Source organism: Diceros bicornis, chromosome 4, assembly GCF_020826845.1.
Source record: "Diceros bicornis minor isolate mBicDic1 chromosome 4, mDicBic1.mat.cur, whole genome shotgun sequence".
In the NCBI taxonomy this organism is placed as follows: Eukaryota; Metazoa; Chordata; class Mammalia; order Perissodactyla; family Rhinocerotidae; genus Diceros; species Diceros bicornis.
This window is the reverse complement of record NC_080743.1, coordinates 59,536,817-59,557,717: the sequence shown is the minus strand read 5'-3', so window position 1 is coordinate 59,557,717 and position 20,901 is coordinate 59,536,817. Positions and strand designations below refer to the sequence as shown.

General features: G+C 46.1%; 1 protein-coding gene across 2 annotated transcripts; it reads right to left on the bottom strand.

Moving 5' to 3' along the window:
• Positions 1–588: 588 nt before the first annotated feature.
• On the bottom strand, positions 589–20,578 carry SYT11 (synaptotagmin 11). 2 transcript variants are annotated; one of them, XM_058539410.1, is made up of 4 exons: positions 20,323–20,578; positions 12,564–13,390; positions 4,503–4,626; positions 589–3,896 (listed from the first exon to the last, which is right to left on the bottom strand). In XM_058539410.1, exons 1-4 carry the CDS (start codon positions 20,354–20,356, stop codon positions 3,586–3,588), a joined length of 1,296 nt encoding a protein of 431 aa, XP_058395393.1. In that variant the 5' UTR covers positions 20,357–20,578; the 3' UTR covers positions 589–3,585. The 2 variants fall into 2 exon arrangements, with proteins under 2 accessions (XP_058395393.1, XP_058395394.1); XM_058539411.1 differs by having other exon boundaries at positions 4,506–4,626.
• Between the last annotated feature and the right edge of the window lie 323 nt (positions 20,579–20,901).

Sequence of the window (20,901 nt, the reverse complement as noted above, 5' to 3'; positions counted from 1 at the left end):
CTCAGAGTGTTGCATTAACCTGTGTTCCTTTTCTTTCAGAGCACTTCTCAGTTTGTAATTATATATTTATTAGTGTGATTATCTGACTCATGCTTGTCCTCTGCTAAGCTCTACAAGAACAGGACTCTTGACTATCAAAGTATTGTATCCCCAGTACCTGGCATATGGTAGACACTCAATAAATAAATATTTGTTGACTACTACTACTGAGAGAACAGAATCAACCATCAGCATTGCTTTTTGGAATGAATATTTCCAATTAAAGGGGCAGACTAATTCTCAGCACTAAAAACCATGATCTCTCCCTCTGGTGGTTATAATCTTAGAAATTACATTTTGAGAGGAAAACAGAAAGACTAGAAAAAGGACTAGAACAAGCAGCAAACCAAGTCACCTATCAAATGAGAGTTTCTAGGACTGGAGCCTGGAATCTGCATTTTTAAACAAGTGCCCCAGATGATTCTGAATCAGGTGGTCTGGGACCACACTTTGGAAAACATGCCCTAGAACATCCCATTGGAGTCTGAGTATTAACTTCATTCATAGTCATCCAGCTTCCAAGAGAATCATGCTGACATCACTGTCTATTTAATGTGAATCAGTCTTTATTTTGCACTTGTGTGGTGCATTAACAAATTCAACATACAAGATAGCATTACATATTGTAGGTTAGCGTTACAGCATTATGCAATTTCACACAATTCATGTTAGCTTTTTTGGTTTTTTCTTTTTTTTTTTTAATTTGACACATTTATTTTATTTTTGAGTTTCATTTTTACAAGAGAAGACACAAGGTAAAGAAAGACGACCACATCGGAGAAGGATCACGGTGAGGGCAATGTCACTATCATGGCCATAATAAAAGCCTTCCAAGAAAAAAGACTTGCATTATTCCCTCTCCTGAGCAAGCCGCCCCTGTCCCACAAACCAGTTCTATCTGTTTTCATGTCTAGAGCACTGTTCATAAACATGTACATCTTGGCTGTGCTCCACTGAAAGAAGAAATAACTCATAAAGGGACTTTTGTTATTAAGAAAAACTTGTCTTCCCAAAGGAATCAAGATATCAGCAGAGAAGGACTGACTCTTGGAAAATCAGAAGTGACCATTCCCTAACCTATTCCTGACCATGAGTGCCTTGTGCAAAAGCTAGGATGTGACTCTCTTGTCTTTCAACTGACTCTTAGGAGGAGGCGTTCTTTCTCCACCTTTATCAGTTAGCTCTGCGGGGAACAAATGTGAAAGCCAAGATCAGCTAAGAAACTTGGGGGCAGCAAAGTCCAGGCCACGATGGATCAGGCCTGAGGTAGGAGGGAGGAACCCTGTACTGTCCGCCTCTTTGCCTTTTTCTGAGAAAGACACTGAGGCAGCTCCTGGGCTGCAGAACTACTGGTTCCTCCCCGGTCACCTCACCACCCACTGCTCAGTAGACCCAAAGAATGCAAGGAATAAAGCTACAGGGAGATGGGGAAGAGAGGAGTGGGGTGAGGCTGTTTTCCCAGACTTCCGTCAGGAGGAGCTACAGAGGCACACACAGCAGGGCAAAGACCAGACTACCTCCACCTGTTGCTTTGCATTGTTTCTGGGAAGGAAACAAAAGCGGGTTGCTCAGCGATTTCTGATCTTCAGACATTAAGGCGATGAAGAGGAACCATTTAAATTTTTTCCTAATGGGGCTTCAGAATGCTCCTGTCAGATTTACATTAAACTATCTCAAAATGCATTTTTAGAAAACAAAAATTATTTTCTTCTACGTATGATACAGTATTTACATTCCATGGAGTATAGGATAGAGACTGGTGGGGTGAACCCAACTGATGGTGAGATGGTGAGTCAGATTATGGGGGCTGGGGGCTGACAGGGACAAGAACAGAGAGTGGGCTTTGTGCCCGCTCAGAACTGCTCTTGCATTGTCAAGAAGGCAGGTTTAAAACAACAACAACAAAAGGACTGGGGGAGCAGATTGGTTTTAAATCCACAAGAGTTGAGGGAACATCAAAGGCAACATCGCCACTCTCTCCATAGAGACTCAGCTTTTCAACTCCCTTCTCAGAAGCAAGTTAGAAAGGGACGTTCTTGAATGGATGTGGACTTTCCATTTTGGCTAAATCTTTCAGGCCTTGGTTCATGCTGCTGCTTATTTGAGTTCCTCTGCAGGCTGGCAAAAATATCTACTGCCTATGCAAGCTTACTTATTGTCAATGAAGTCTCTGCCATCCAAAAAGTCTCAGCATTAGAGACATGGCTGGACTAGGAGTAAGGAGATCTGAATTCTAATCCCAACAAGATGCCGAACCTCTCTCAATTTCTCTTGCCCGCTGGCAGAAGGAGGATTAAACTCAGTGCTGCCCTCATCCCTTCACCTTGTGTTGAGACTCATATGTTCCAAAAACTAAGCATTTTTGTTTTGAGGAAAAGGATGTTCTGAAAGAATCCAAGTTACCTTTATTACTCATTTAGTCACACTTACTCATTTTAATCATTTAGTTATTTTTAGGAAGCATTACTGAAAAATTTAAGGAGAAAGAATAATTTCTGAAGGCCCTTTTCCTTATGAAGCAAAACTAACCTCATCTAAGACTCTAAAGCTTCTCAGTGGTCAGCATTTCTGGAAAAACAAAGGCCAGTTTAATCCTTCAGACCTCTGATGACTTCTAACCCATTGACCAACAAAAGACTGTCACTCCCATATAGAGCTGCAAAGGGGGATGGTGGTCATCTCATTTCTCCTCTCTTTGTCCTCAGACCTGCAAACAGCGTTTGGGATCAGCTGAATGCGTTCATGAGGACTATCCTATATCTGAATTTGATCCAAAGCTCTTTTTAGAGAAGTCATCGAGTTTTGTAAACCCAAATTCTACGTAATAAGTCTGATGTGTTCATGTGCTTCATCACAAATTAATCAGAGACTGCCCTTTACCTCTTCATAGCAGGAGCGCTGACAGCAAAAATACCCCATTTCTCAAATACTCTTTCTCCTACAAACCCTGCCTTACCCATTCTACCTTTGTTTTTTGGCTTACCACAGACCTCTGGACCTTGAGCTCCATCCAAGAGCAGAGATGTAAGAGGTGATAGGGAAAAAAGATGGGGAGGATCAAAGTATGAGGTTTTACAAGAGCAAAATATTCTTGCGCAGAGGTGGGGAGTGAGAGTAACTCTCCAGAGAAGCCCAATAAAAAAAGGCCAATTTCAGGTAATCAGCAAATACAATTCGGCACAAAACACAATTTTCATGGAATAAAATCTGTAACTTGATATTGGCAGTTAGGCTAATTTCTTCAGTTTGTATTAGACATGCAAGTATAAGGTTACATTGTTATATATAGACTTGTAGAGGTCTTTTCCTCTCTTTTTTTCCCCATTAAAAAAAGAATTTCTAGTGCCTTGCAAAGGAGAAAAATCATCATCGCTAACAACTCATCTGCAACTGTGGTCATGTAAGGTGTTCTTTGTGGGGTGTGTTTTGTAAGAAATTTTCTTCTACAACTAAAATGAGGTTTTGAGTCCGCTTCTCTCTGTCATCTCCCTCCCCGCCACGTCCCTGCCCAGCCTGGCCCCGGGGTTAGAGGCGAGGAGAACAGGATTAGTACTCGCTCAGACTGTGCCACTTGGCCACAGGCTTGCGGGGGCTCTCGCAGACCTCTCTCCAGTGTTCCGCGCCGCTGGCTGTGACACTGTGTGCTCCCAGGATCAGCCTCCCCACCACCTCGTTCTTGGTGGTGCGATCGAAGTCGATGACGAGGAACTCGATGCTGATGTCAGGCAGGAGGTCAGTGGGGATGTCATAGATGAAAGACTCATTGAAGACTGGGTTCAAAGTGCACTTCTTCACGTGAGTTTTCTTCTTGGCAATGCGCTTTCTGCCGTAGTAGACGTTCACCTTGACATAAGGATCTGGGGCCCCCAAAGAGATGAGAAAAAGGGAGACAGGCCTATGACACAGTCCTCTCCTATATGATGGTGGCTTCATGCTGGGAAGGAGGGGGTTCTGTTGTCATCTCTTTGGCAGCCACCCCTACGTGGTTTTTAGTGATTGCACAATAAATGCACACAGACTGTATGAGAATCAGCCTGCCTGGACAAGGGGCCAAGGAAACTGACAAGAAATAGGACAGAACAACTTCCTCAAGTCAGGTTTGAAGAAACCCCATGACACCAAGAGGCATTTTCAACGGCACAGGGACTTGCAAATGCCTGCTGTCTTTCTGAGAAGTCTCACCTGGAGCAAGAGCTCAGCAGCTGGTATGCATATCATTTAGGATATCTCGCCAAAGGGAAAGACCCAATTTGCTCGCCCAAAGCACCTCTCTGGCTAGGGAAATCTATAACCTAGATATTCATCAGAAGAGAATGTAGACAGAGAGAGGAACAGGTGGAAAGTGAAAGATGCAAGGGGTGCTGAAATGTGGGGGTGTGTCTCGGCCCCAGGTGAGGCGGGGCGGGGCAGGGCTGGGGGAGGGTCGTTCAGACAATGAGAAATAGGTCGGAGTAAATAGCTGCTACCTGAGAGACCGGTGATATCCATCTTCGGCAAGTGTCTGGCTTTGAGGACCACCACTGTCATTCTCTGTGCCACAGGCTGATATGACAGAGACACCTGGAGCTCCCCTCTGCTAATGCACTTCTGTGAAGAAGAAACAGCAGATGAGAATCCTGGCAGAGAGAGCAGGGCATGGCACAGAAAGTGCAGAGGAGGCGGAAGAGAGGCTGGAGAAGAAGCTCAGGAGGAGAAGGCTGTATGGAAGGTGGTCATCCCTATAAAGATGTTACCATCACGTTTAACAGGGAAGGAAAAAAGGAAATGTTCTAACTATAACCCTGATACTAAATAAAATCATTTGCTTGGAGAGGCAGCATGGGCTCGTAGTTAAGAGTGCAGACTCTTAGCCAGACTGGCTTGGATTCAAATCCTCACTACTACTTCTTATCTGTAAGCCTGGGACAAGTTACTTGACATCTCTGCACTTCAGTTTCCTCATTTATAAAATGGAGATAAAAACAGTACCTACCTCATAGGATTATTAAGAGGATTAAATAAGTTAAAATTTGTCAAACACCACAGTGCCTGGCACATAGTGTGCACTACAGAGGTGCATTCTCTCCTATTCTCTCATTTAGTTCTCGTGATAAAAAGGTTTTGAAGACTGTAAAGTGGGAGGCAGGGAGCTCAGGTCTGAGTCTTTGCCATTTAGTCACCACCTGGCCTTGGGCAAGCTCCTGAACTTTCTGGAGCCTGTTCCTCCATTTCACAAGGTGAATATCCACACCTGCTCTGCCGGCCTCAGTGTATGCCCTTCAGAATGTCTCTCCAGCCAAGTTGGCTTCCTCCCCTATACTCACATCTTTGTTTCCCCACCCTTAAATTTTATTCTAGGCTTTATTTGGAGCTTGAAAAAAAACAAAACAAAACTCTAGCCCTCTAAGAACATTTTAAACGACGTTTGGATATTTACTACAAGCCAGGTGCTGGGGATCCAGAGCCGATAGGACTCAGTTCTTGCTCCCAAGGAGCTTATCATGCAGAAGAAGAGACAGAGATGCAAACATGCTTGTCAGAGAAGTAAGGAGCCTGTCTAAGTGCTGCTGGGAGATTCGGGGAAGGCTCTGCCAGCTGACATCTGGGCTGAGTTTACCAAGAGTGAGTAAGAGACCATGAGGCAATGGGCAGAGAGACAATGTGCATGTCAGGCAGAGAGGCAGGAATGGCTGCTACAAACGCACTGGGTCTTGAGAGGGTACTCTGTGTTCTGAGAATGGTGAGGAGTGTGCCTGACGTTGGGGTGCCTGGCAGGAGGGATGGGGCAGGAACCTGGAGAGGTGGGTCAGGTAAGGGTGAAGGGCAGTGGGGGCACCCTAACCAAACAGCAGAGTCAGCAGCAGCACACAGGCAGGAGAAGGTCCGTAAGCACGGGAGGGAAGTGATTGATGTTGTTGCTCATATTTTATTAATAACATTATTACTCTAGTGAAAGCTGGAGAATGAACTCAAGTGGAGAGGCTGCCACAACAGGCAAAGGAAGAAATGATGAAGCCTGGAACCAGGGATACAGCAGAGGAGATGGACGTGGGTAAGATGTGTCTCAGGAAGAATTATCAGGATTGTCCAGGTTTGGGAGGCTAACTGGATGTAAATAGAGGGTAAAGGGAAGACATAGAGGAGGATCTCTTGTGTTTCTAGCTTAGAAAGTGGGGATGAGGCTGGGATAAGGAAAACAAAGGAGGTGGAATTTGAGGAATTTAGGACATAAATTAAATCTGGAACAAAATCATTCCCCCATTGTCAAATCTTTTTTTTTTTTTTTAACAGTTTTATTTATTTATTTTTTTGTGAGGAAGATCAGCCCTGAGCTAACATCCATGCTAATCCTCCTCTTTTTGCTGAGGAAGACAGGCTCTGAGCTAACATCTATTGCCAATCCTCCTCCTTTTTCTTTTTCCCCAAAGCCCCAGTAGGTAGTTGTCTGTCATAGTTGCACATTCTTCTAGTTGCTGTATGTGGGATGCGGCCTCAGCACGGCCGGAGAAGCGGTGCGTCAGTGCGCGCCCCGGACCCGAACCGGGCTGCCAGTAGGGGAGCGCGTGCACTTAACCACTAAGCCACGGGGCCGGCCCCCATTGTCAAATCTTATCTCTTGTATTCTTCATAGCTCCAAAGAAATGTCACCTACTCCAGGAATTCTCCTTAGATTGAGCAGACATAGACTATACTCACCACCAGCCTTACATACACCACATCCCCATCAAAATGACTTAGCGTTCACTTACTAAGTGGCAGGCACTCTGCTAGCAGTTGGGCTGAAAAGACGGACAATGAGGAACCCTACCCTCAAGAAGCTCACAGACTAGTGCACTACCTGCTCAGGTATGTCTGGTGCAGGAAAGAACAGTAGTAGTAAATGATTTAATTAGCTCATCAATGAAAAATAGGAAAAAAACCTAATAGTTCGTGCTTTGATTATAAGGCATTAAGTCATCTTGAGGAATGAAACTGTGATCATATTTCATATGCTTTAAAAAATTTCTTGAGTCCACAATTCATACCAGTGGCATACAGAAATGTCTCTCATTGGGCATAGAACATGACTAACCAAAAGTTACACTTAGCCTTTAGCTTTTGAAATTGAAATACAAAAGAGAATAGACTTTAAAAAAGGTTTTCATGGTTTTTCTCTGCTAGATTAAAGCCTCATGTTTTTTCCTTACCCATAACATACATATTGTCAGCTCTTGATTATATCCATGGGAAGTACCCTCAGCCGGTTTCAAATCACAGACTGGTTGCCCTTGCCAACCAGTATACCTCTGGGCTCCTTCCTTTTGCCATGAGTCAGAACACAGTCAGAGAATGCAAACTCATTTTTACTATTAGCCACAGCCAAATGGCATCATGAAAGTAATCTCTCATGAAAAAGAAAATCATATGCCTTCCACAATATTTGGAACTGAGCTATCCAACACAGTAGCCATTAGCTATATGTGTCTATTTAAATTTTAATCCATTAAAATTAAAAATTTAATTCCTCAGTCACACTAGCCACATTTCAAGTGCTCAATAGCCCCATGTGGTAGTGGCTACCATATTGAACAGTGCAGATACAGAACATTTCCATCATCATAGAATGTTCCAGTGGACAGTGGTGATTTAGAAAGAACTTTTGGATTATTTGGGCGACCTCTTTTCTCCATTTCCATGAATAATGAAATGTTAACTAGATTTGATATCTGTTTCTGGGACCATCCTTGAATATTGGCATCTAAATATTAAATATGCAATCTTTAAATATGATCCTAACTTTATATACAGAAGAAGGACAGGTGGGGGAAAGGGGAAATTTCATTTAAAAAACAAAGAGTTTTATTTGTAAAAGTAACACTGATTACAAGATAGCTTAGGTTTCCTGATTATTTGTTTAAAACTCTGTTTCCTAAATCATCCATTATAGCAAAATCTTCCTGGTCTAAATCCCTGTGCCTCTTCCCTAGTTCTTTGGGAAAGTGGACAACTTCTGGCTACCCTTTTGATAATTTTCTCCCTTAAAATCACTCCTCAGGCAACTGTTCTCCATCTGATCCTCCCTTCACCTTTGACCATTTTACAGAAAGCCCATCCCCATTCAGCTGCCCCTTTGTGATGACCAAGTCTGTATCCACAACACCACCTGAATGCTGGTCCATTCTGCATTGAAGGCCCAGAGTTTCACATCCCCTAATCCCCCCTCCCCTCCTCTTTCCACCCAATTCTCATTCCAAGTAGCATTGTCAATGGCTCTTTCTCAAGAGCTCTTTGTCAAGGGCTGGGAGCAAGCTCTGTTTCCCAGCCCCTTGGCCTAGTGAGGCAAAGACCCTGTTGGGGGGCAGGCAAGCAGAAGGACAAGGGGGAGAAATGGTTTTATCCACGCCTGACAGAGCTGGGAGGCTTGGCTCTCAGAGAGCAGGCTCCCTTTTCCTTCAGTGGAAAAGACAAACAGGAGCAGTGGTCCTAAAGAAGACATTCAGATGGAGGAAATACTTAGATGAGGGATAAGTCTATTTCCCATAATTAGCAGAGCCCCTTCCAGAATGATTTTCTAGCCAGTCTGCATTAGGTGGGCCCAGGCTTCCCCAATAAATATTTATTGGGGCTAGAAATTCTAAGGGCCACCTCCACGTAAATCACAATCATAGGAAAACAAAAGAAACAAAAACCTTAACATTCAACCACATGCCCCTTGTCTTCTCTTCAATACACACACATAGCAACTTTCTTTATTGTTTATTTCTTTATTGTTCCTGGAAAATCGACATTCCTTTTTCTCTCTTTTCAGTCCCTTTTGGCTAGACTGGATGACCTCTAAGGTTGCTTGTAAATCTGAGATTTTAAGAATCCTCTCATTCCCATGACCATTGTCCCGGGTCATCAACACCAGATCTGGCAGTGGAAAGACAGGAAATGGTTTGGAAAACAATGACCTGAAGAAATTAGGAGGAGTCTAACAACTCTCTATTATCCACCTCCTAAATCACTTATTTCCCACTGTCTCTTCTTTATCCCCCAGCCCTCTCTGCATGACCTCCCTTCTTCTTGTGGGGGATTTATTATGGGAATGTAAATTCACTTTACTTTCTATCTGAATAAAATATTTGAAAAAGCTGTCACTAAAAAAAAAATCTAGTTCCAAAGTCCAGAGATTTTGGGCACTGCAGAATTTATACTGTGACCTTCTTTTTTTTTTTTTCTAAAGATTTTATTTATTTATTCCCCCCCCCCCAAAGCTCCAGTAGATAGTTGTATGTCATAGCTGCACATCCTTCCAGTTGCTGTATGTGGGACGGGGCCTCAGCATGGCCGGAGAAGCGGTGCGTCGGTGCGCGCCCGGGATCCGAACCCAGGCTGCCAGCAGCGGAGCACGCACTTAACCGCTAAGCCATGGGGCCGGCCCACTGTGACCTTCTTTCACTAATAATCAAGGGTTAATTTTTGATGCTTCTCATATCTGTCTGTATACTAATAAGAGCTGACAGTGCTCTCACAAAGTGACCCCATTAGCCTTCATGATCCACCCTCCAGGAAGACTGATCCTCAGAGAGGATAACTGCTTGCCCAGAGTTAGGCAGTGAAATGGACAGAGTCAGAAATGACCAGTCCTGGGCTTCTTCAACTGGACTGCACCATAATAGTGGAAAGGACAAGAGAGGAATTTTCCACTACAGGCCAGGAAATGCAGTTCGGGGTGGGGGGTTGTCTAGAGAAATGCATTTCTCACCAGTCTCCACCCAGCAATCTTTGGAGGAAGATAACTTGGCCCATATTATAAGAGAATGCCTTACACAGACCAGAAAAAAGCTCTTTATAGACAGTGTGGAATAGTCCAGAGCAGCTCTAACTGATGAGCCAAGGGGAGATCCAGAAAGGGCAGACTCGGCTACAGTAGGGAGGATTTGGGGTAGACATTTGGAGGCTGCCCTGCTAGGGAATCACAGAGACAAGTGACTAGGGAGATGACAGCCATGGTTTAGGATGGAACACAGCTCTGGCCACAGGCCTGGTCTGGGAAAACAGGCTTAGGAAGTCTGGGAGGCTGGAAGGCTCTGGTGTGGGGCTACACAGGCTCTGGGTGTCCTGTCTGGGGCCTCTCCCAGGGGATGTGTTGTTCAGGATCCCAGCCCTGGCTTATCCCTCCTCAAGGGAGTTAATAAAGTGGAAAGAAACTTGGCTCTTGCCAAGAGCCCCTGGCAGTTTAGCAAATGCCATTGTCTGTGCTCCCTGCCCAGTGTCCTGGATTTGCGGCTGTTTTGTTCCCAGCCCAAATCAGTCCCTTTCCTTGCCAGTCTCTTCCCAGCTGCAGCTTGGCACAGAGCCATCCTCCACTCTCAGCCTTGGGCTGTGAGTACATGAGCAGTCTGGAAGAGTCCAGCTAGTTGGTGGCTTTACCAAGGTTGGGGCTACAGGCAAGGCTGTGTTGGAAAGGATCCTCAACTCTGGGCAAGGAGTCTAGGCAAGGAGAGGTGAATGAAGGCAGGGAGTGGAGCACTGGAGCTGCTGTAAAGGGGAGTCAGGAAATGGCAAGGGGGTGGCAGACCCTAAGGAAAAGAGATTGGGGGAGAGGGGAAGGGATGGAGGGGGATGAAATTGCGCTGCTGCCTGTTTCTGTCCATGCCTTCTGACTCCAACCTCAGAGGATATGAGAACCCCTGCTGTGTCAGACTCTAGGATGTCTCATTGTATCCTGGCATTGGACCAGTGTTTATGCCCTGACCAAACACCTCTAATATTCCTCAAAATGTTTGGACTTCCCTGGCCCCTGTGAGGTAGAGCTGAGTGTGCCATGTGGCAGCAGCAGTTCTTCGGGCAATGGCACGACTGGGCTGGCTGCAGTGGGATAGGTGCCTGTCACACAGCAGAGAAGGTAAGAACACATCTCCAAGGGGCACTGCTCCCTCCTCCCCTCCCCAACCTGACACAGTGCTCTTCTTCAGTGGACAAACCTTGTTCCCGGGAGCTCAATGCACACTCAACCCCTGCTGGTCTGGAAGCCTCTTCTGTCCAGTCCTGAGCCTCCTGCCTCCCCACTTAGTCCAGCGTGGGCTTGCAGGTAGAAAAGGCATCAAGAGAGAAGTATGGCACCCATAGGCAAGGCTCTTTCTGGGAGATGTGCAGTTGTTTTTAATGGCCCTGATATCCTTTCCAAACCTTCTACCCCCTTCTCCACTGATTCAGGCTTCCCTTGTCGTCCTTTACTTTGTCAAAACAAAATATCAATGTCTACAAACCACATATATCTCCCAGGGATCTAACTTTATTAATAATAGAAATAATAATAACAATAATAGTGGTAACAATTTATTAAAGGTTTACTATGTGCTAAGGACTATGTGAATTCATCATCTTAATTCCTATAAGAAACTGAGACTTAGAGAAGGTAAGCAGCTTGCCCAAGGTCAATTAGCTGGTGAAATTGGGATTCAAACTCAGGTCTGACTTCACAGTCCTTGCTATTAACCACTTATGTTACATCCTGAAAAAGAAATGAAACTCTAAGTTTAAAATGTCAACAGCTTCTTTCATGGCAACAGCTTCTTTTATATGGTAATTGCCAAGATTGTTTGTCTTTGTCCTCCACTAAGGTAAAAGCTTGGCAAGGGCAGTAATATGCCAGGTATATTATCTCATGTGATTTTCATAACCCTGTAAGGAAAGCAATAGGATCAGCTCCATTTTACAGATGGGGAAATAGAAGCTTAGCAGGGTTGAGTAACTCACTCACCTCACACAGCTGGAAAGTGGAGAGCTGGAACATGAAGCCAGGCAGTCCGACTCCAGAGCCTGAGTGCTTAACCATAGAACTACACTGCCTCCCAGTTGTGGAAGAAATGAATCACCTAGTGGGGCTTGGAGGGTATATTTCTTGCACCCCTGAAATTACAATTCAAGAGCCAATGCTGACCCAGGGGGAAGAAGGCAGGATGGAGGGCTCTCATTCCCCTTCTAATGCAAACAAGGAGGAGAAAAGGAATGGAGAGAGAAGAAGGATCTGTGGCAAAGGTTTGGGACTGGGTGAGGGGCTCGGAGGGTGAAGCAGTTCATTCAATTGCATTTATAAAACGGTTATTAAAAGACATATATGATACTATTTACACCCTTAGGTTTGGGTTGGAAAAGGGAAGCTGAGAGGAAAATTACTGAACTACTTTCATAGTTTCTCGTTGTAGGAAATAAGTTCACTAGAGGAAGATCACACATTATTTTGGAGAAGAAATTGGCCCAAATATCCCTGATGTGATGAGGGTCTAGGACTGCTGCACCAGCCTGCTCCAGGCAACCTGGATGCAGCATCAGGATGCCAACCACTCAGTGAAATTTCAGAAGCTCCCTGCCCCTCTCTCCTCAGGAAGTTGCTTCTTGGAGGAGACCTAACCTGCCATGCCCTCCATCTTACTTTGACCACCGCTTATTCTTGAGAGCCAAGAGCTTCCTCCCTACAGCCCCTCTTTGCTACCCATCTCACCCCCTTCCCCTTCCATTTGTCCCCTCAGATCTCACCTCCCCAAACCATCCCTCCTCAACACACCCTTCCTCCTCACCTGGATATTCCTTTTGATGATGTCCCTGGTCAGCTGTACCTTGCCTGTGCTGGGGTCCACTCCAGCCAATGGCACCATGACCTCCCCGATGACGTCGTCCCGAGAGAAGCGGTCAAAGCTGAGGACCAGGAAGTGCAGCACCAGATCCTGCAGCTGGCTGTATGGGATGCCATAGAAGGTGAAGGTCTCGTCAAACACAGGGTCCAGGGTCTTCCTCAGCACTCTGGTCTTCACCCGATGCCGCTTGTCAGGAAGGATGGTCATTTTGATGTAGGGATCAGAGCCCTGGGTCTGGTCATCCATCACTGGCAGCCCATGGGCCTCCTGGATTGTCACCACCAGGGCTTTTTTCGGGAAGTTATAGTCCACTGAGAAGGTGAGGGATCCTAGCATGACGTCCTCCTCTGGAGATGATGGAGAAGTGGTTTTGCTCTCCCCCGGGGTCAGGCTCGCAATGGGGCTCCTCAGTTCTTCCCCATAGTCCACTTTGATGGGTAATTGGTCTATACAAGATCCAGAGCTAGGTCCCCCCGAACCCTTGTCTTGGCCTAGCAGGCCAGCCTCTGCTGCATCCACCAACAGGTTCCCACGTCCCCCTTCCCTCCCAGGGCCATCTTTGTCTCTCCGCACTTTGATGATTTTCTTCTTGTTGCTGAGGGTCTCTGGGTATATGCTGATGCCTTTGAGCATGTGAATAAACTTGTAGGGTGGAGTCTTGTGCTTCTTCTCTGCCTGCTGGTGGCAGCATGTCCAGACAAAGACAGTCACCGAGACACACACCACCAGCACAGAGGCCCCAATGAGGCCGGCTACCACTGGTGACACATCTGAAGGTAGAGACCAGAGATGCGTCAAGGCAGGTGGACCTCAACCCCTGTCCAGAGCTCCCCTGCTTAGTGCCTCTGTTGGAGCCAAGCTAATCTACAACCCAGCCTCCAAAGCAAAATTTGCTCATCTGGTCTTATGAGCTTCTCCCTTCTCTGAGAGACACATTCACCCATCCTCTCCAACCAATCCATGGTTCTTGCTTGGCTCACCAACCCTGGATGAAATATTTATCTTCTCCAGAAAGCCTTCCCTGAAGTGTCCCACCAGACTCCCTGTTCTTTTCTTGGCCTTCCCTCAGCACTTATGGGCTTTGTTTGCTCATACTGATTTGTGTTTCACATAAAGCTGCCCTGTAAGTGTTACAGAGTCACCTTTTTACACAGGAACCCATTCACCTCAACTGTTACACAAGGGCCCGAGCTGTGTTTGGTTTCAGGAGGACATTGCACAGCATCCAGTACAGGATTTGCAAACAATGGGCCTCTGTTGACTGACTGACCGGCAGGTGGGGTACAACACTGTAGGGCTGACCTTGGATGGTTTTGGTAGGGTGCTCAAGTGTGGTAAAAACAACTCTGGGCCTAAAGTACTTTAAAAATAGGTTCCAGATTTCAGCTCCCAGTATTTGTAAAATACAAATACTTGTATTTTAAATACCTATTTTATTTATTTATTTATTTTTTCTAAATGTACTCTTTCTCTGTGGAGTACTTCTTTATTTTATTTATTTATTTATTTATTTTTCCCCCAAAGCCCCTGTAGATAGTTGTATGTCGTGGTTGCACATCCTTCTAGTTGCTGTATGTGGGACGCGGCCTCAGCATGGCCGGAGAAGTGGAGCGTCGGTGCGTGCCCCGGATCCGAACCCGGGCCACCAGCAGTGGAGCACGCGCACTTAACCGCTAAGCCATGGGGCCGGCCCTAAATACCTATTTTAAATAGGAAGAAATAGGGATTGTGGAAAATGTCAGATCTTTGCTCAAATGTCACCTTCTTAGTAAGGTCTTCCTGACCACCCTATTTAAAAGTGCAACCTTCTTGGGGCCGGCCCGGTGGCGCAAGCGGTTAAGTGCGCGCGCTCCGCTGTGGCGGCCCGGGGTTCGCTGGTTCGGATCCCGGGCGCGCACCGACGCACTGCTTGGTAAGCCATGCTGTGGCGGGTCCCATATAAAGTGGAGGAGGATGGGCACGGATGTTAGCCCAGGGCCGTCTTCCTCAGCAAAAAAAGAGGAGGATTGGCGGATGTTAGCTCAGGGCTGATCTCCTCACAAAAAAAAAAAAAAAAAAAAAGTGCAACCTTCTTTTTTTTTTTTTTTTTAAAGATTTTATTTATTTATTTTTCTTCCCCCCAAAGCCCCAGTAGATAGTTGCATGTCACAGCTGCACATCCTTCCAGTTGCTGTATGTGGGACGTGGCCTCAGCATGGCCGGAGAAGCGGTGCGTCGGTGCGCGCCCAGGATCCAAACCCCGGCCGCCAGCAGCAGAGCGCGCGCACTCGACCGCTAAGCCACGGGGCGGCCCAAAGTGCAACCTTCTTCATCTCCGAGACCCACTCTTCCTCGCCCTGTTAATTTTCTCCATATATTTTTTCATTCTCTCTCTCTCTATCTCACACACACAAACACACATGCACACACATATAAGAATATATATAGGGCCGGCCCGGTGGCGTAAGCGGTTAAATGCGCGCGCTCTGCTGCGGCGGCCTGGGGTTCGCCGGTTTAGATCCCGGGCGCACACGGACGCAGGGCTTGTCAAGCCATGCTGTGGCGGTGTCCCATATAAAGTAGAGGAAGATGGGCATGGATGCTGGCCCAGGGCCAGTCTTCCTCAGCAAAAAAATAAAAAATAAAAAAAAAAAAGGAGGATTGGCAGATGTTAGCTCAGGGCCGAACTTCCTCACACACACACACACAAAAGAATATATATAGTCACACATACATATAATTTTACTATTTATTGTCTATCTTCACTAGAATGTAAGTTTTATGAGGACAGGGATTTTGTCTGTCTTGTTCATTTCTGTATCACAGTACTAAAAACACATAACAGGTACTCCATATATATTTATTGAATGAACAAATAACTAAAGAGAAAAAGAGTTTTTCCCTCCCTTCCTCTAGTCTTGTCTTTTCCCACACAAGTTGGGCCCCTAACTTAGATAATTAGGTTTGGGTTTTTTTTTCCCCCTAAGTTGATTGAAGCCAAACTGAGTTTAGGCCTTACAGGTCTAGATAAGTTCTCTCGTTTTTCACATTACTTTTTAGGGGAAGACTTGGGTAGGGCAGGGAGAACTGAGGAAATAAATGTGATTCCAGAATATTCCAGATTCTTCCAGAAACATCCTTCCACCAGGTATCTGCCTGGCTCACTGCCTCACTCACTGCAGGCTTCTGTTCAAACCTCACCTTACCAGAGAAGCATTTCCTGACTGCCCCAGGTGAGATAATACCCCCATCATCTGCTTTATTTTTCTTCATAGCACTTACTACCCCCAACATATATTTACGTTCTGTCTTCCCTCACTAGATAAGTTAATAAGAATAGTGACTGTCTATTTTGTCCACTGCTGTATCCCCAGGTCCTAGAACCATGTGGCACATAGTAAGTCTTCAGTGAACAAATGAGTTAGTGAAGTCAAAACAGCCCCCACAGATTGGAAAGAGAAGATGAGGTCAATATGATTACATATATCAGGGATACATGTAAAATTCTATTTGGCCTTCAAAACCTATCAATAGGCAATAGGAGACCTTACTTGACAAGTTTGAGCAAAAATAACTTAGTAGTTTAGGTAACCACAGCTTGCAGTCTAATCAGGCTAATGTCTATTTTTTTTTTTTTTTGTGAGGAAGATCAGCCCTGAGCTAACATCCATGCTAATCCTTCTCTTTTTGCTGAGGAAGACTGGCCCTGAGCTAACATCTATTGCCAATCTTCCTCCTTTTTTTCCCTTTTTCTCCCCAAAGCCCCAGTAGATACTTGTATGTCATAGTTGCACATCCTTCTACTTGCTCTTATGTGGGATGCTGCCTCAGCATGGCCCGAGAAGCGGTGCGTCGGTGCGTGCCGGGGATCCGAACCCGGGCTGCCAGTAGCAAAATACGTGCACTTAACCACTAAGCCACAGGGCTGGCCCCCCAGGCTAATGCCTATTTATACTATGAGTACAACGTCCAGATCACAGGAAGGATGGTATAATTTCATCTGCACTGGTCACATTGCACATGGAGTGTTCTGTCTAGCACTGACAAGAATAAAAACTGCGATTTTTTTATGTACATTTATTATGTTCCTGCCAGGCATTGTGCTAGAGCTTTTTCTCTCTGAATCAAAGAACTCAGTGAATGGGTACCATTAATATCCCCACTTTACAACTGAGGAACCTGGGGACTCAAATCTGTCCTAGGCCACATAGGAGCAAATGGCAGTAATGGGTTTTAAACTCTGGTCTGCCTGACACCAGAATGTCTCTACATTACAGGTAATCAGGACAGTAAAAGACCTGGAAACCATATCAAATGAAGAAAAATTGAAGGAACTGGAGCTGAGGGGTCTAGGAATAATACATTTCTTCAATTACTGAAGGCGTTTTGATGGAAGAAGTTCTGATTTGATTTTACTTTGGAGGGCAGGTCTAGCATCAGTACGTATAGGCTACAGGAAGACAGATTTTGACTCAATGAAAAGAGTCAAATTATCATTAGAACTGCCGCACACTTGCCTGGATTGCTTCATCAGGCAATGAATCTCCAATTGAAAACTTTCAAACAGGTTGGATCAGGCATATTCTGAAAGGATTTCTTCAATGGGGATTGGACTAAATGTCTCTAAAGGTCTTTCTGCCTCAAACATTTCCATAGTTCTATGAAAGTTGGGACCAGGTAAGAAAAGAAGGGGTTGCCTTTTTAAAAAACGTAGATAAGGAGTAAAGCCATTAACAAAATAAATCAAAGTGACCATGTCCATGGCCATACTGAATAATAATAGTGTTTATTCTCAGTGTATTAAGTGAAATAAGAGTTGTTACGGAGAGGTTTCATAAAATTGGGCCAGCTTTGGTGGTAAGCTCCTTGAGAATAGGCAGAAGTAACATCCTGTTCATCTTCCCTAAGTTTCTTGTATCTAATAGGAGCTCAGTAAATATTTGTTTGAATAATTGATTGGATTCAATTGTCAATTATAATGGGCACAAATCTAATAAAGTGCCTCTCCATCACCAATCAGGGACTTTCCTGAAAATTGTTTGCTAGTGATTAGTGAAACTGAGCATTGATTGTCTCTATGAGAAGAGGAAAGCAGGGAACTACCAAGACAGGTATATTTTCAAGAATGATTTGAAAGGGAGATCTAAAGGCCCAGGTTGGAAGATATCTGAGTGATCCTTTTGGCTCTATCATAGACTTGGTGATCTTGAGAGAACCCACTGCTACTGACAATGCCTCAACTTTTACTGTTAGAAAATAGAGGTGGAGTGGGTAAGAGAGAAGATGTAGGATTCTCATCTTTCAGAAGGACAGAGAAGGAAAAGAAGAGAAACAGATGAATCCATTTGTGGATTACCTAGTGCTCTCCTCTATCTTGTTGCCCACTTTTGCCCTACTTTCTTCTTCATTTTAGTATGTGTTAACCCCTGCCTCTCTCCCTGACACCCAAGGCACTGAACTAGAAAAATCAGAAATGTTGAAACTCAAAACGCTCTGTCTGGCTTTAGTCAAAAGCTTGGTGGGAAAAGGAAGTTGGAACTAATGGCTAAAGTGAATGTTTTAAAGTAATTGTAAATTGCAGTGACCCGTGCTGCTTGCTCCTTTTGTCCTCCAAGGTCACGGATAATTGAGTGTTGGCTTGGTGTATCTCCCAAGGGCTATGGCATTTGAAATGAAGTATTCTATGAGACGTGAAAAAGATCAGAAGTGGCAGTTCTCTCTGTAGGAGACCCTCTGTATGGGTCTAAAGGCCTGCAAGAGACACCTGGGCTATGCTCAACTCTCTCAGCCTCTGACCAGATCTGCTTATTGACACTTCCTTTACAATAATAGCCTTTCTCTGTCAAGCAGGCCAGTGCAATACAGTGAAATGAGAGTGAACTTTGGCATCAACTGGACACTGGTTTAAATCCTAGCACTACCCTCACTAGTTTGTTTGACTTTAGCCAAGTTATTTTATCTCCCTGAGCCTCAGTTTCCTCATCTGGCAAACACATACTATAATGCCTACACCGGAGAGTATTTGTAAGGATTAAATAAAATGTATGTAAAAGGGTGATATAGTTTATTTTCTCTTTTCCAAATATAGCTTCTAAAGGAAATCGCTATATTATGCTCCACACCATCTAACTTTCCAAGAAATCGAAAACTGCGATTAGAGAAAAGAACATGTTGGAAAGAAGGCATAAGAAGAAAAAGAGCAGGAAAAAAAACCATGAGGTGCTCATGTGGCCCCAAAAGGGCCATCTCTTTTGGAAATTCAGGACTCAAGGAATACAGATGCAGAAGGTGAAGTGGAAGAAAAAAATACAACCAAGAATCAGCCTTGGGGAATCAGTGGGAACATTAGTTAGTGGGTGTGATCTGTTGTCTGGATACTTTCCTGATCTGATGTCTTCTTCCTGATATAGAAGGGATAGAGCACATTGGGTTCTGCTCATTTCCATAAGCCTCTTACTCCAGGAGTGAGAAAAGCCATTTCCTAGTTGGATTGTAGCCCCACCCTAAACCCTGGAGTCTGGATGCTCAAACCTGGATTGTCTGGGGGATAGAATCTTAAGGGATATGAAGGAACCCTAGGCTGACAGCAACTCTCAGTGGCTTCTCCCATCCAAACGAGTAGAATTGAGGGAGAAGCAGGGCAATTCTTTTTTTATTTTCGGACGAGGGAATCATAGCACAGGAAGTTTGTTACCCTAGCACATTCTGGAGGAATCCCCAAAGAGGAAAATACTTGCTTCTCGAGCTTTTCTTTCCCATCTTCTTCCCTATTTTCCACTCCACTCTGCCCCAGGGAGTGTAACTGATCTTGGAGCCCACAGGGCTGGGTCGGGGACCAGCGGCTCCGAGGTGACGTAATGCTTTCTCTGGTACACAAAGCGGCCTCCCCCGGGCTCGGCCTCTCTCGCCCCTCCCCCTCCGGTCTGGCTCGGGCCCCCGCCAGCTCCAGCGCGGGTGAGTCCCCCTTTTTGAAAAGCCAGCCCAGGGAAACAGGGAACAAAGGCCTGGGAAGAAGAGCCTAGGCGCTGCCAGGAGGCCCAGAAATAGACATCACGTCATCCCCCAGCCCAGCAGCGCCAAGCGCCATTTGGTAGCATCAGACGGACCCCACCATTACGATGCAGAATAGAACTTGCAGGGCTCACGTTTCCTCCGGCCCCAGCATCCAGCTGACTGGCTGAAGGAGTGGCTTCCTTTTTGCTCCCCACCCCCGCACCTCTCTTTCCCCAGAGGCCGCCGCCTCCCCTGGCTGCCAGCCACACAGCCCACAGTCTCCAAGCTGCCATCTTGATGCCCCATCCCCCGTGCCACCTCCCTCCCCCGCAGCCCTAAGGAGTGGGAGGGGGAGGTAGGGGCACCGCCCTGCGTGCCCCAAGGGGGAGGCCTCGGCCTACCGCACCTCTCCTCCCCCAGAAGGAGGGGTTCACGTCCTCCGCAAGCTCGCTGTTTCTCACCTCCAGCAGTGCTGACAGTGCACCATACAAGGTTTTAGCACCCTGGACCTCCCCACCCGCGGTGTGGCTCTGGCCTTGCCAGCCCCCGCAGCCCATAGCTCAAGTTCAGACTCTGCCACTGCCCGCTACCCACCACCACAGGCCCGATTCTAGTGGGGCTGGCACTTGAAGGCCATGGTCTGGGCTTCACTCCCTGCCCAGCCGCTGGGCTCCCTTGGCTTTGCAACAGTTTCGACTACCCCAGGCTTAGTTTGCCCGACTCTACTTACCAAAGCTAGGTCGGATATTGGTGATCTCAGCCATGTCGTAGTCAGAGGCTATTGCTATAAATGCTTTTGCAATGGTTGGACAACTCTGGGAACCCCCGGTCAGTACTGAGGCCGCCGCTGCAGAGCGCTAGGTCAGGGGAGGGGGAAGGTATCTGACGGACGCCTCCTGCGACGGTCTGGTCCCTGGTTGCCAGCTGCGGTCGCCTCTTAAGATGCTCCAGGGATGCTCTGAGCTAAGGATGCAGGTGCAGCTAGACTGGTCCTGATGCGAGGTAGGCCCCGCCTTCCTCCGAACGGCCCTCGGCAGAAGTCTCCGCCTCTGTCCGAAAAGTTCCGGAAGGCAGGCCTCGCCCCTTTCCGGAAGATCTCAGGGAGGGGACCCCTCCCATCGCCGAGGTTTCCCGAGAATGAGACCCCGCCCACTGACAGGCTGTGGGTCTGTTAGGCGAAAACCCGGAGGCCTGAGTAAAGAGAATGTAGGCGTTTTATATGAGATACTACAGATCCTGTGATTCTGGTTCCCTGGGCTTAATATAGCAGCAGAATGTTCTGGGTGAGAGGGAAACCAGTATTTTGAAA

Coding starts and splice junctions, on each gene's coding strand:
- SYT11 (XM_058539410.1), bottom strand. CDS start 20,356: ATGGCTGAGATCACCAATATCCGACCTAGCTTTG. Junction 4,627..12,563: donor TCATCAAAAGGAATATCCAG/GTGAGGAGGAAG, acceptor TCTTCTTCACAG/AAGTGCATTAGCAGAGGGGA. Junction 3,897..4,502: donor TATCACCGGTCTCTCAGGTA/GCAGCTATTTAC, acceptor TGGGGGCCCCAG/ATCCTTATGTCAAGGTGAAC.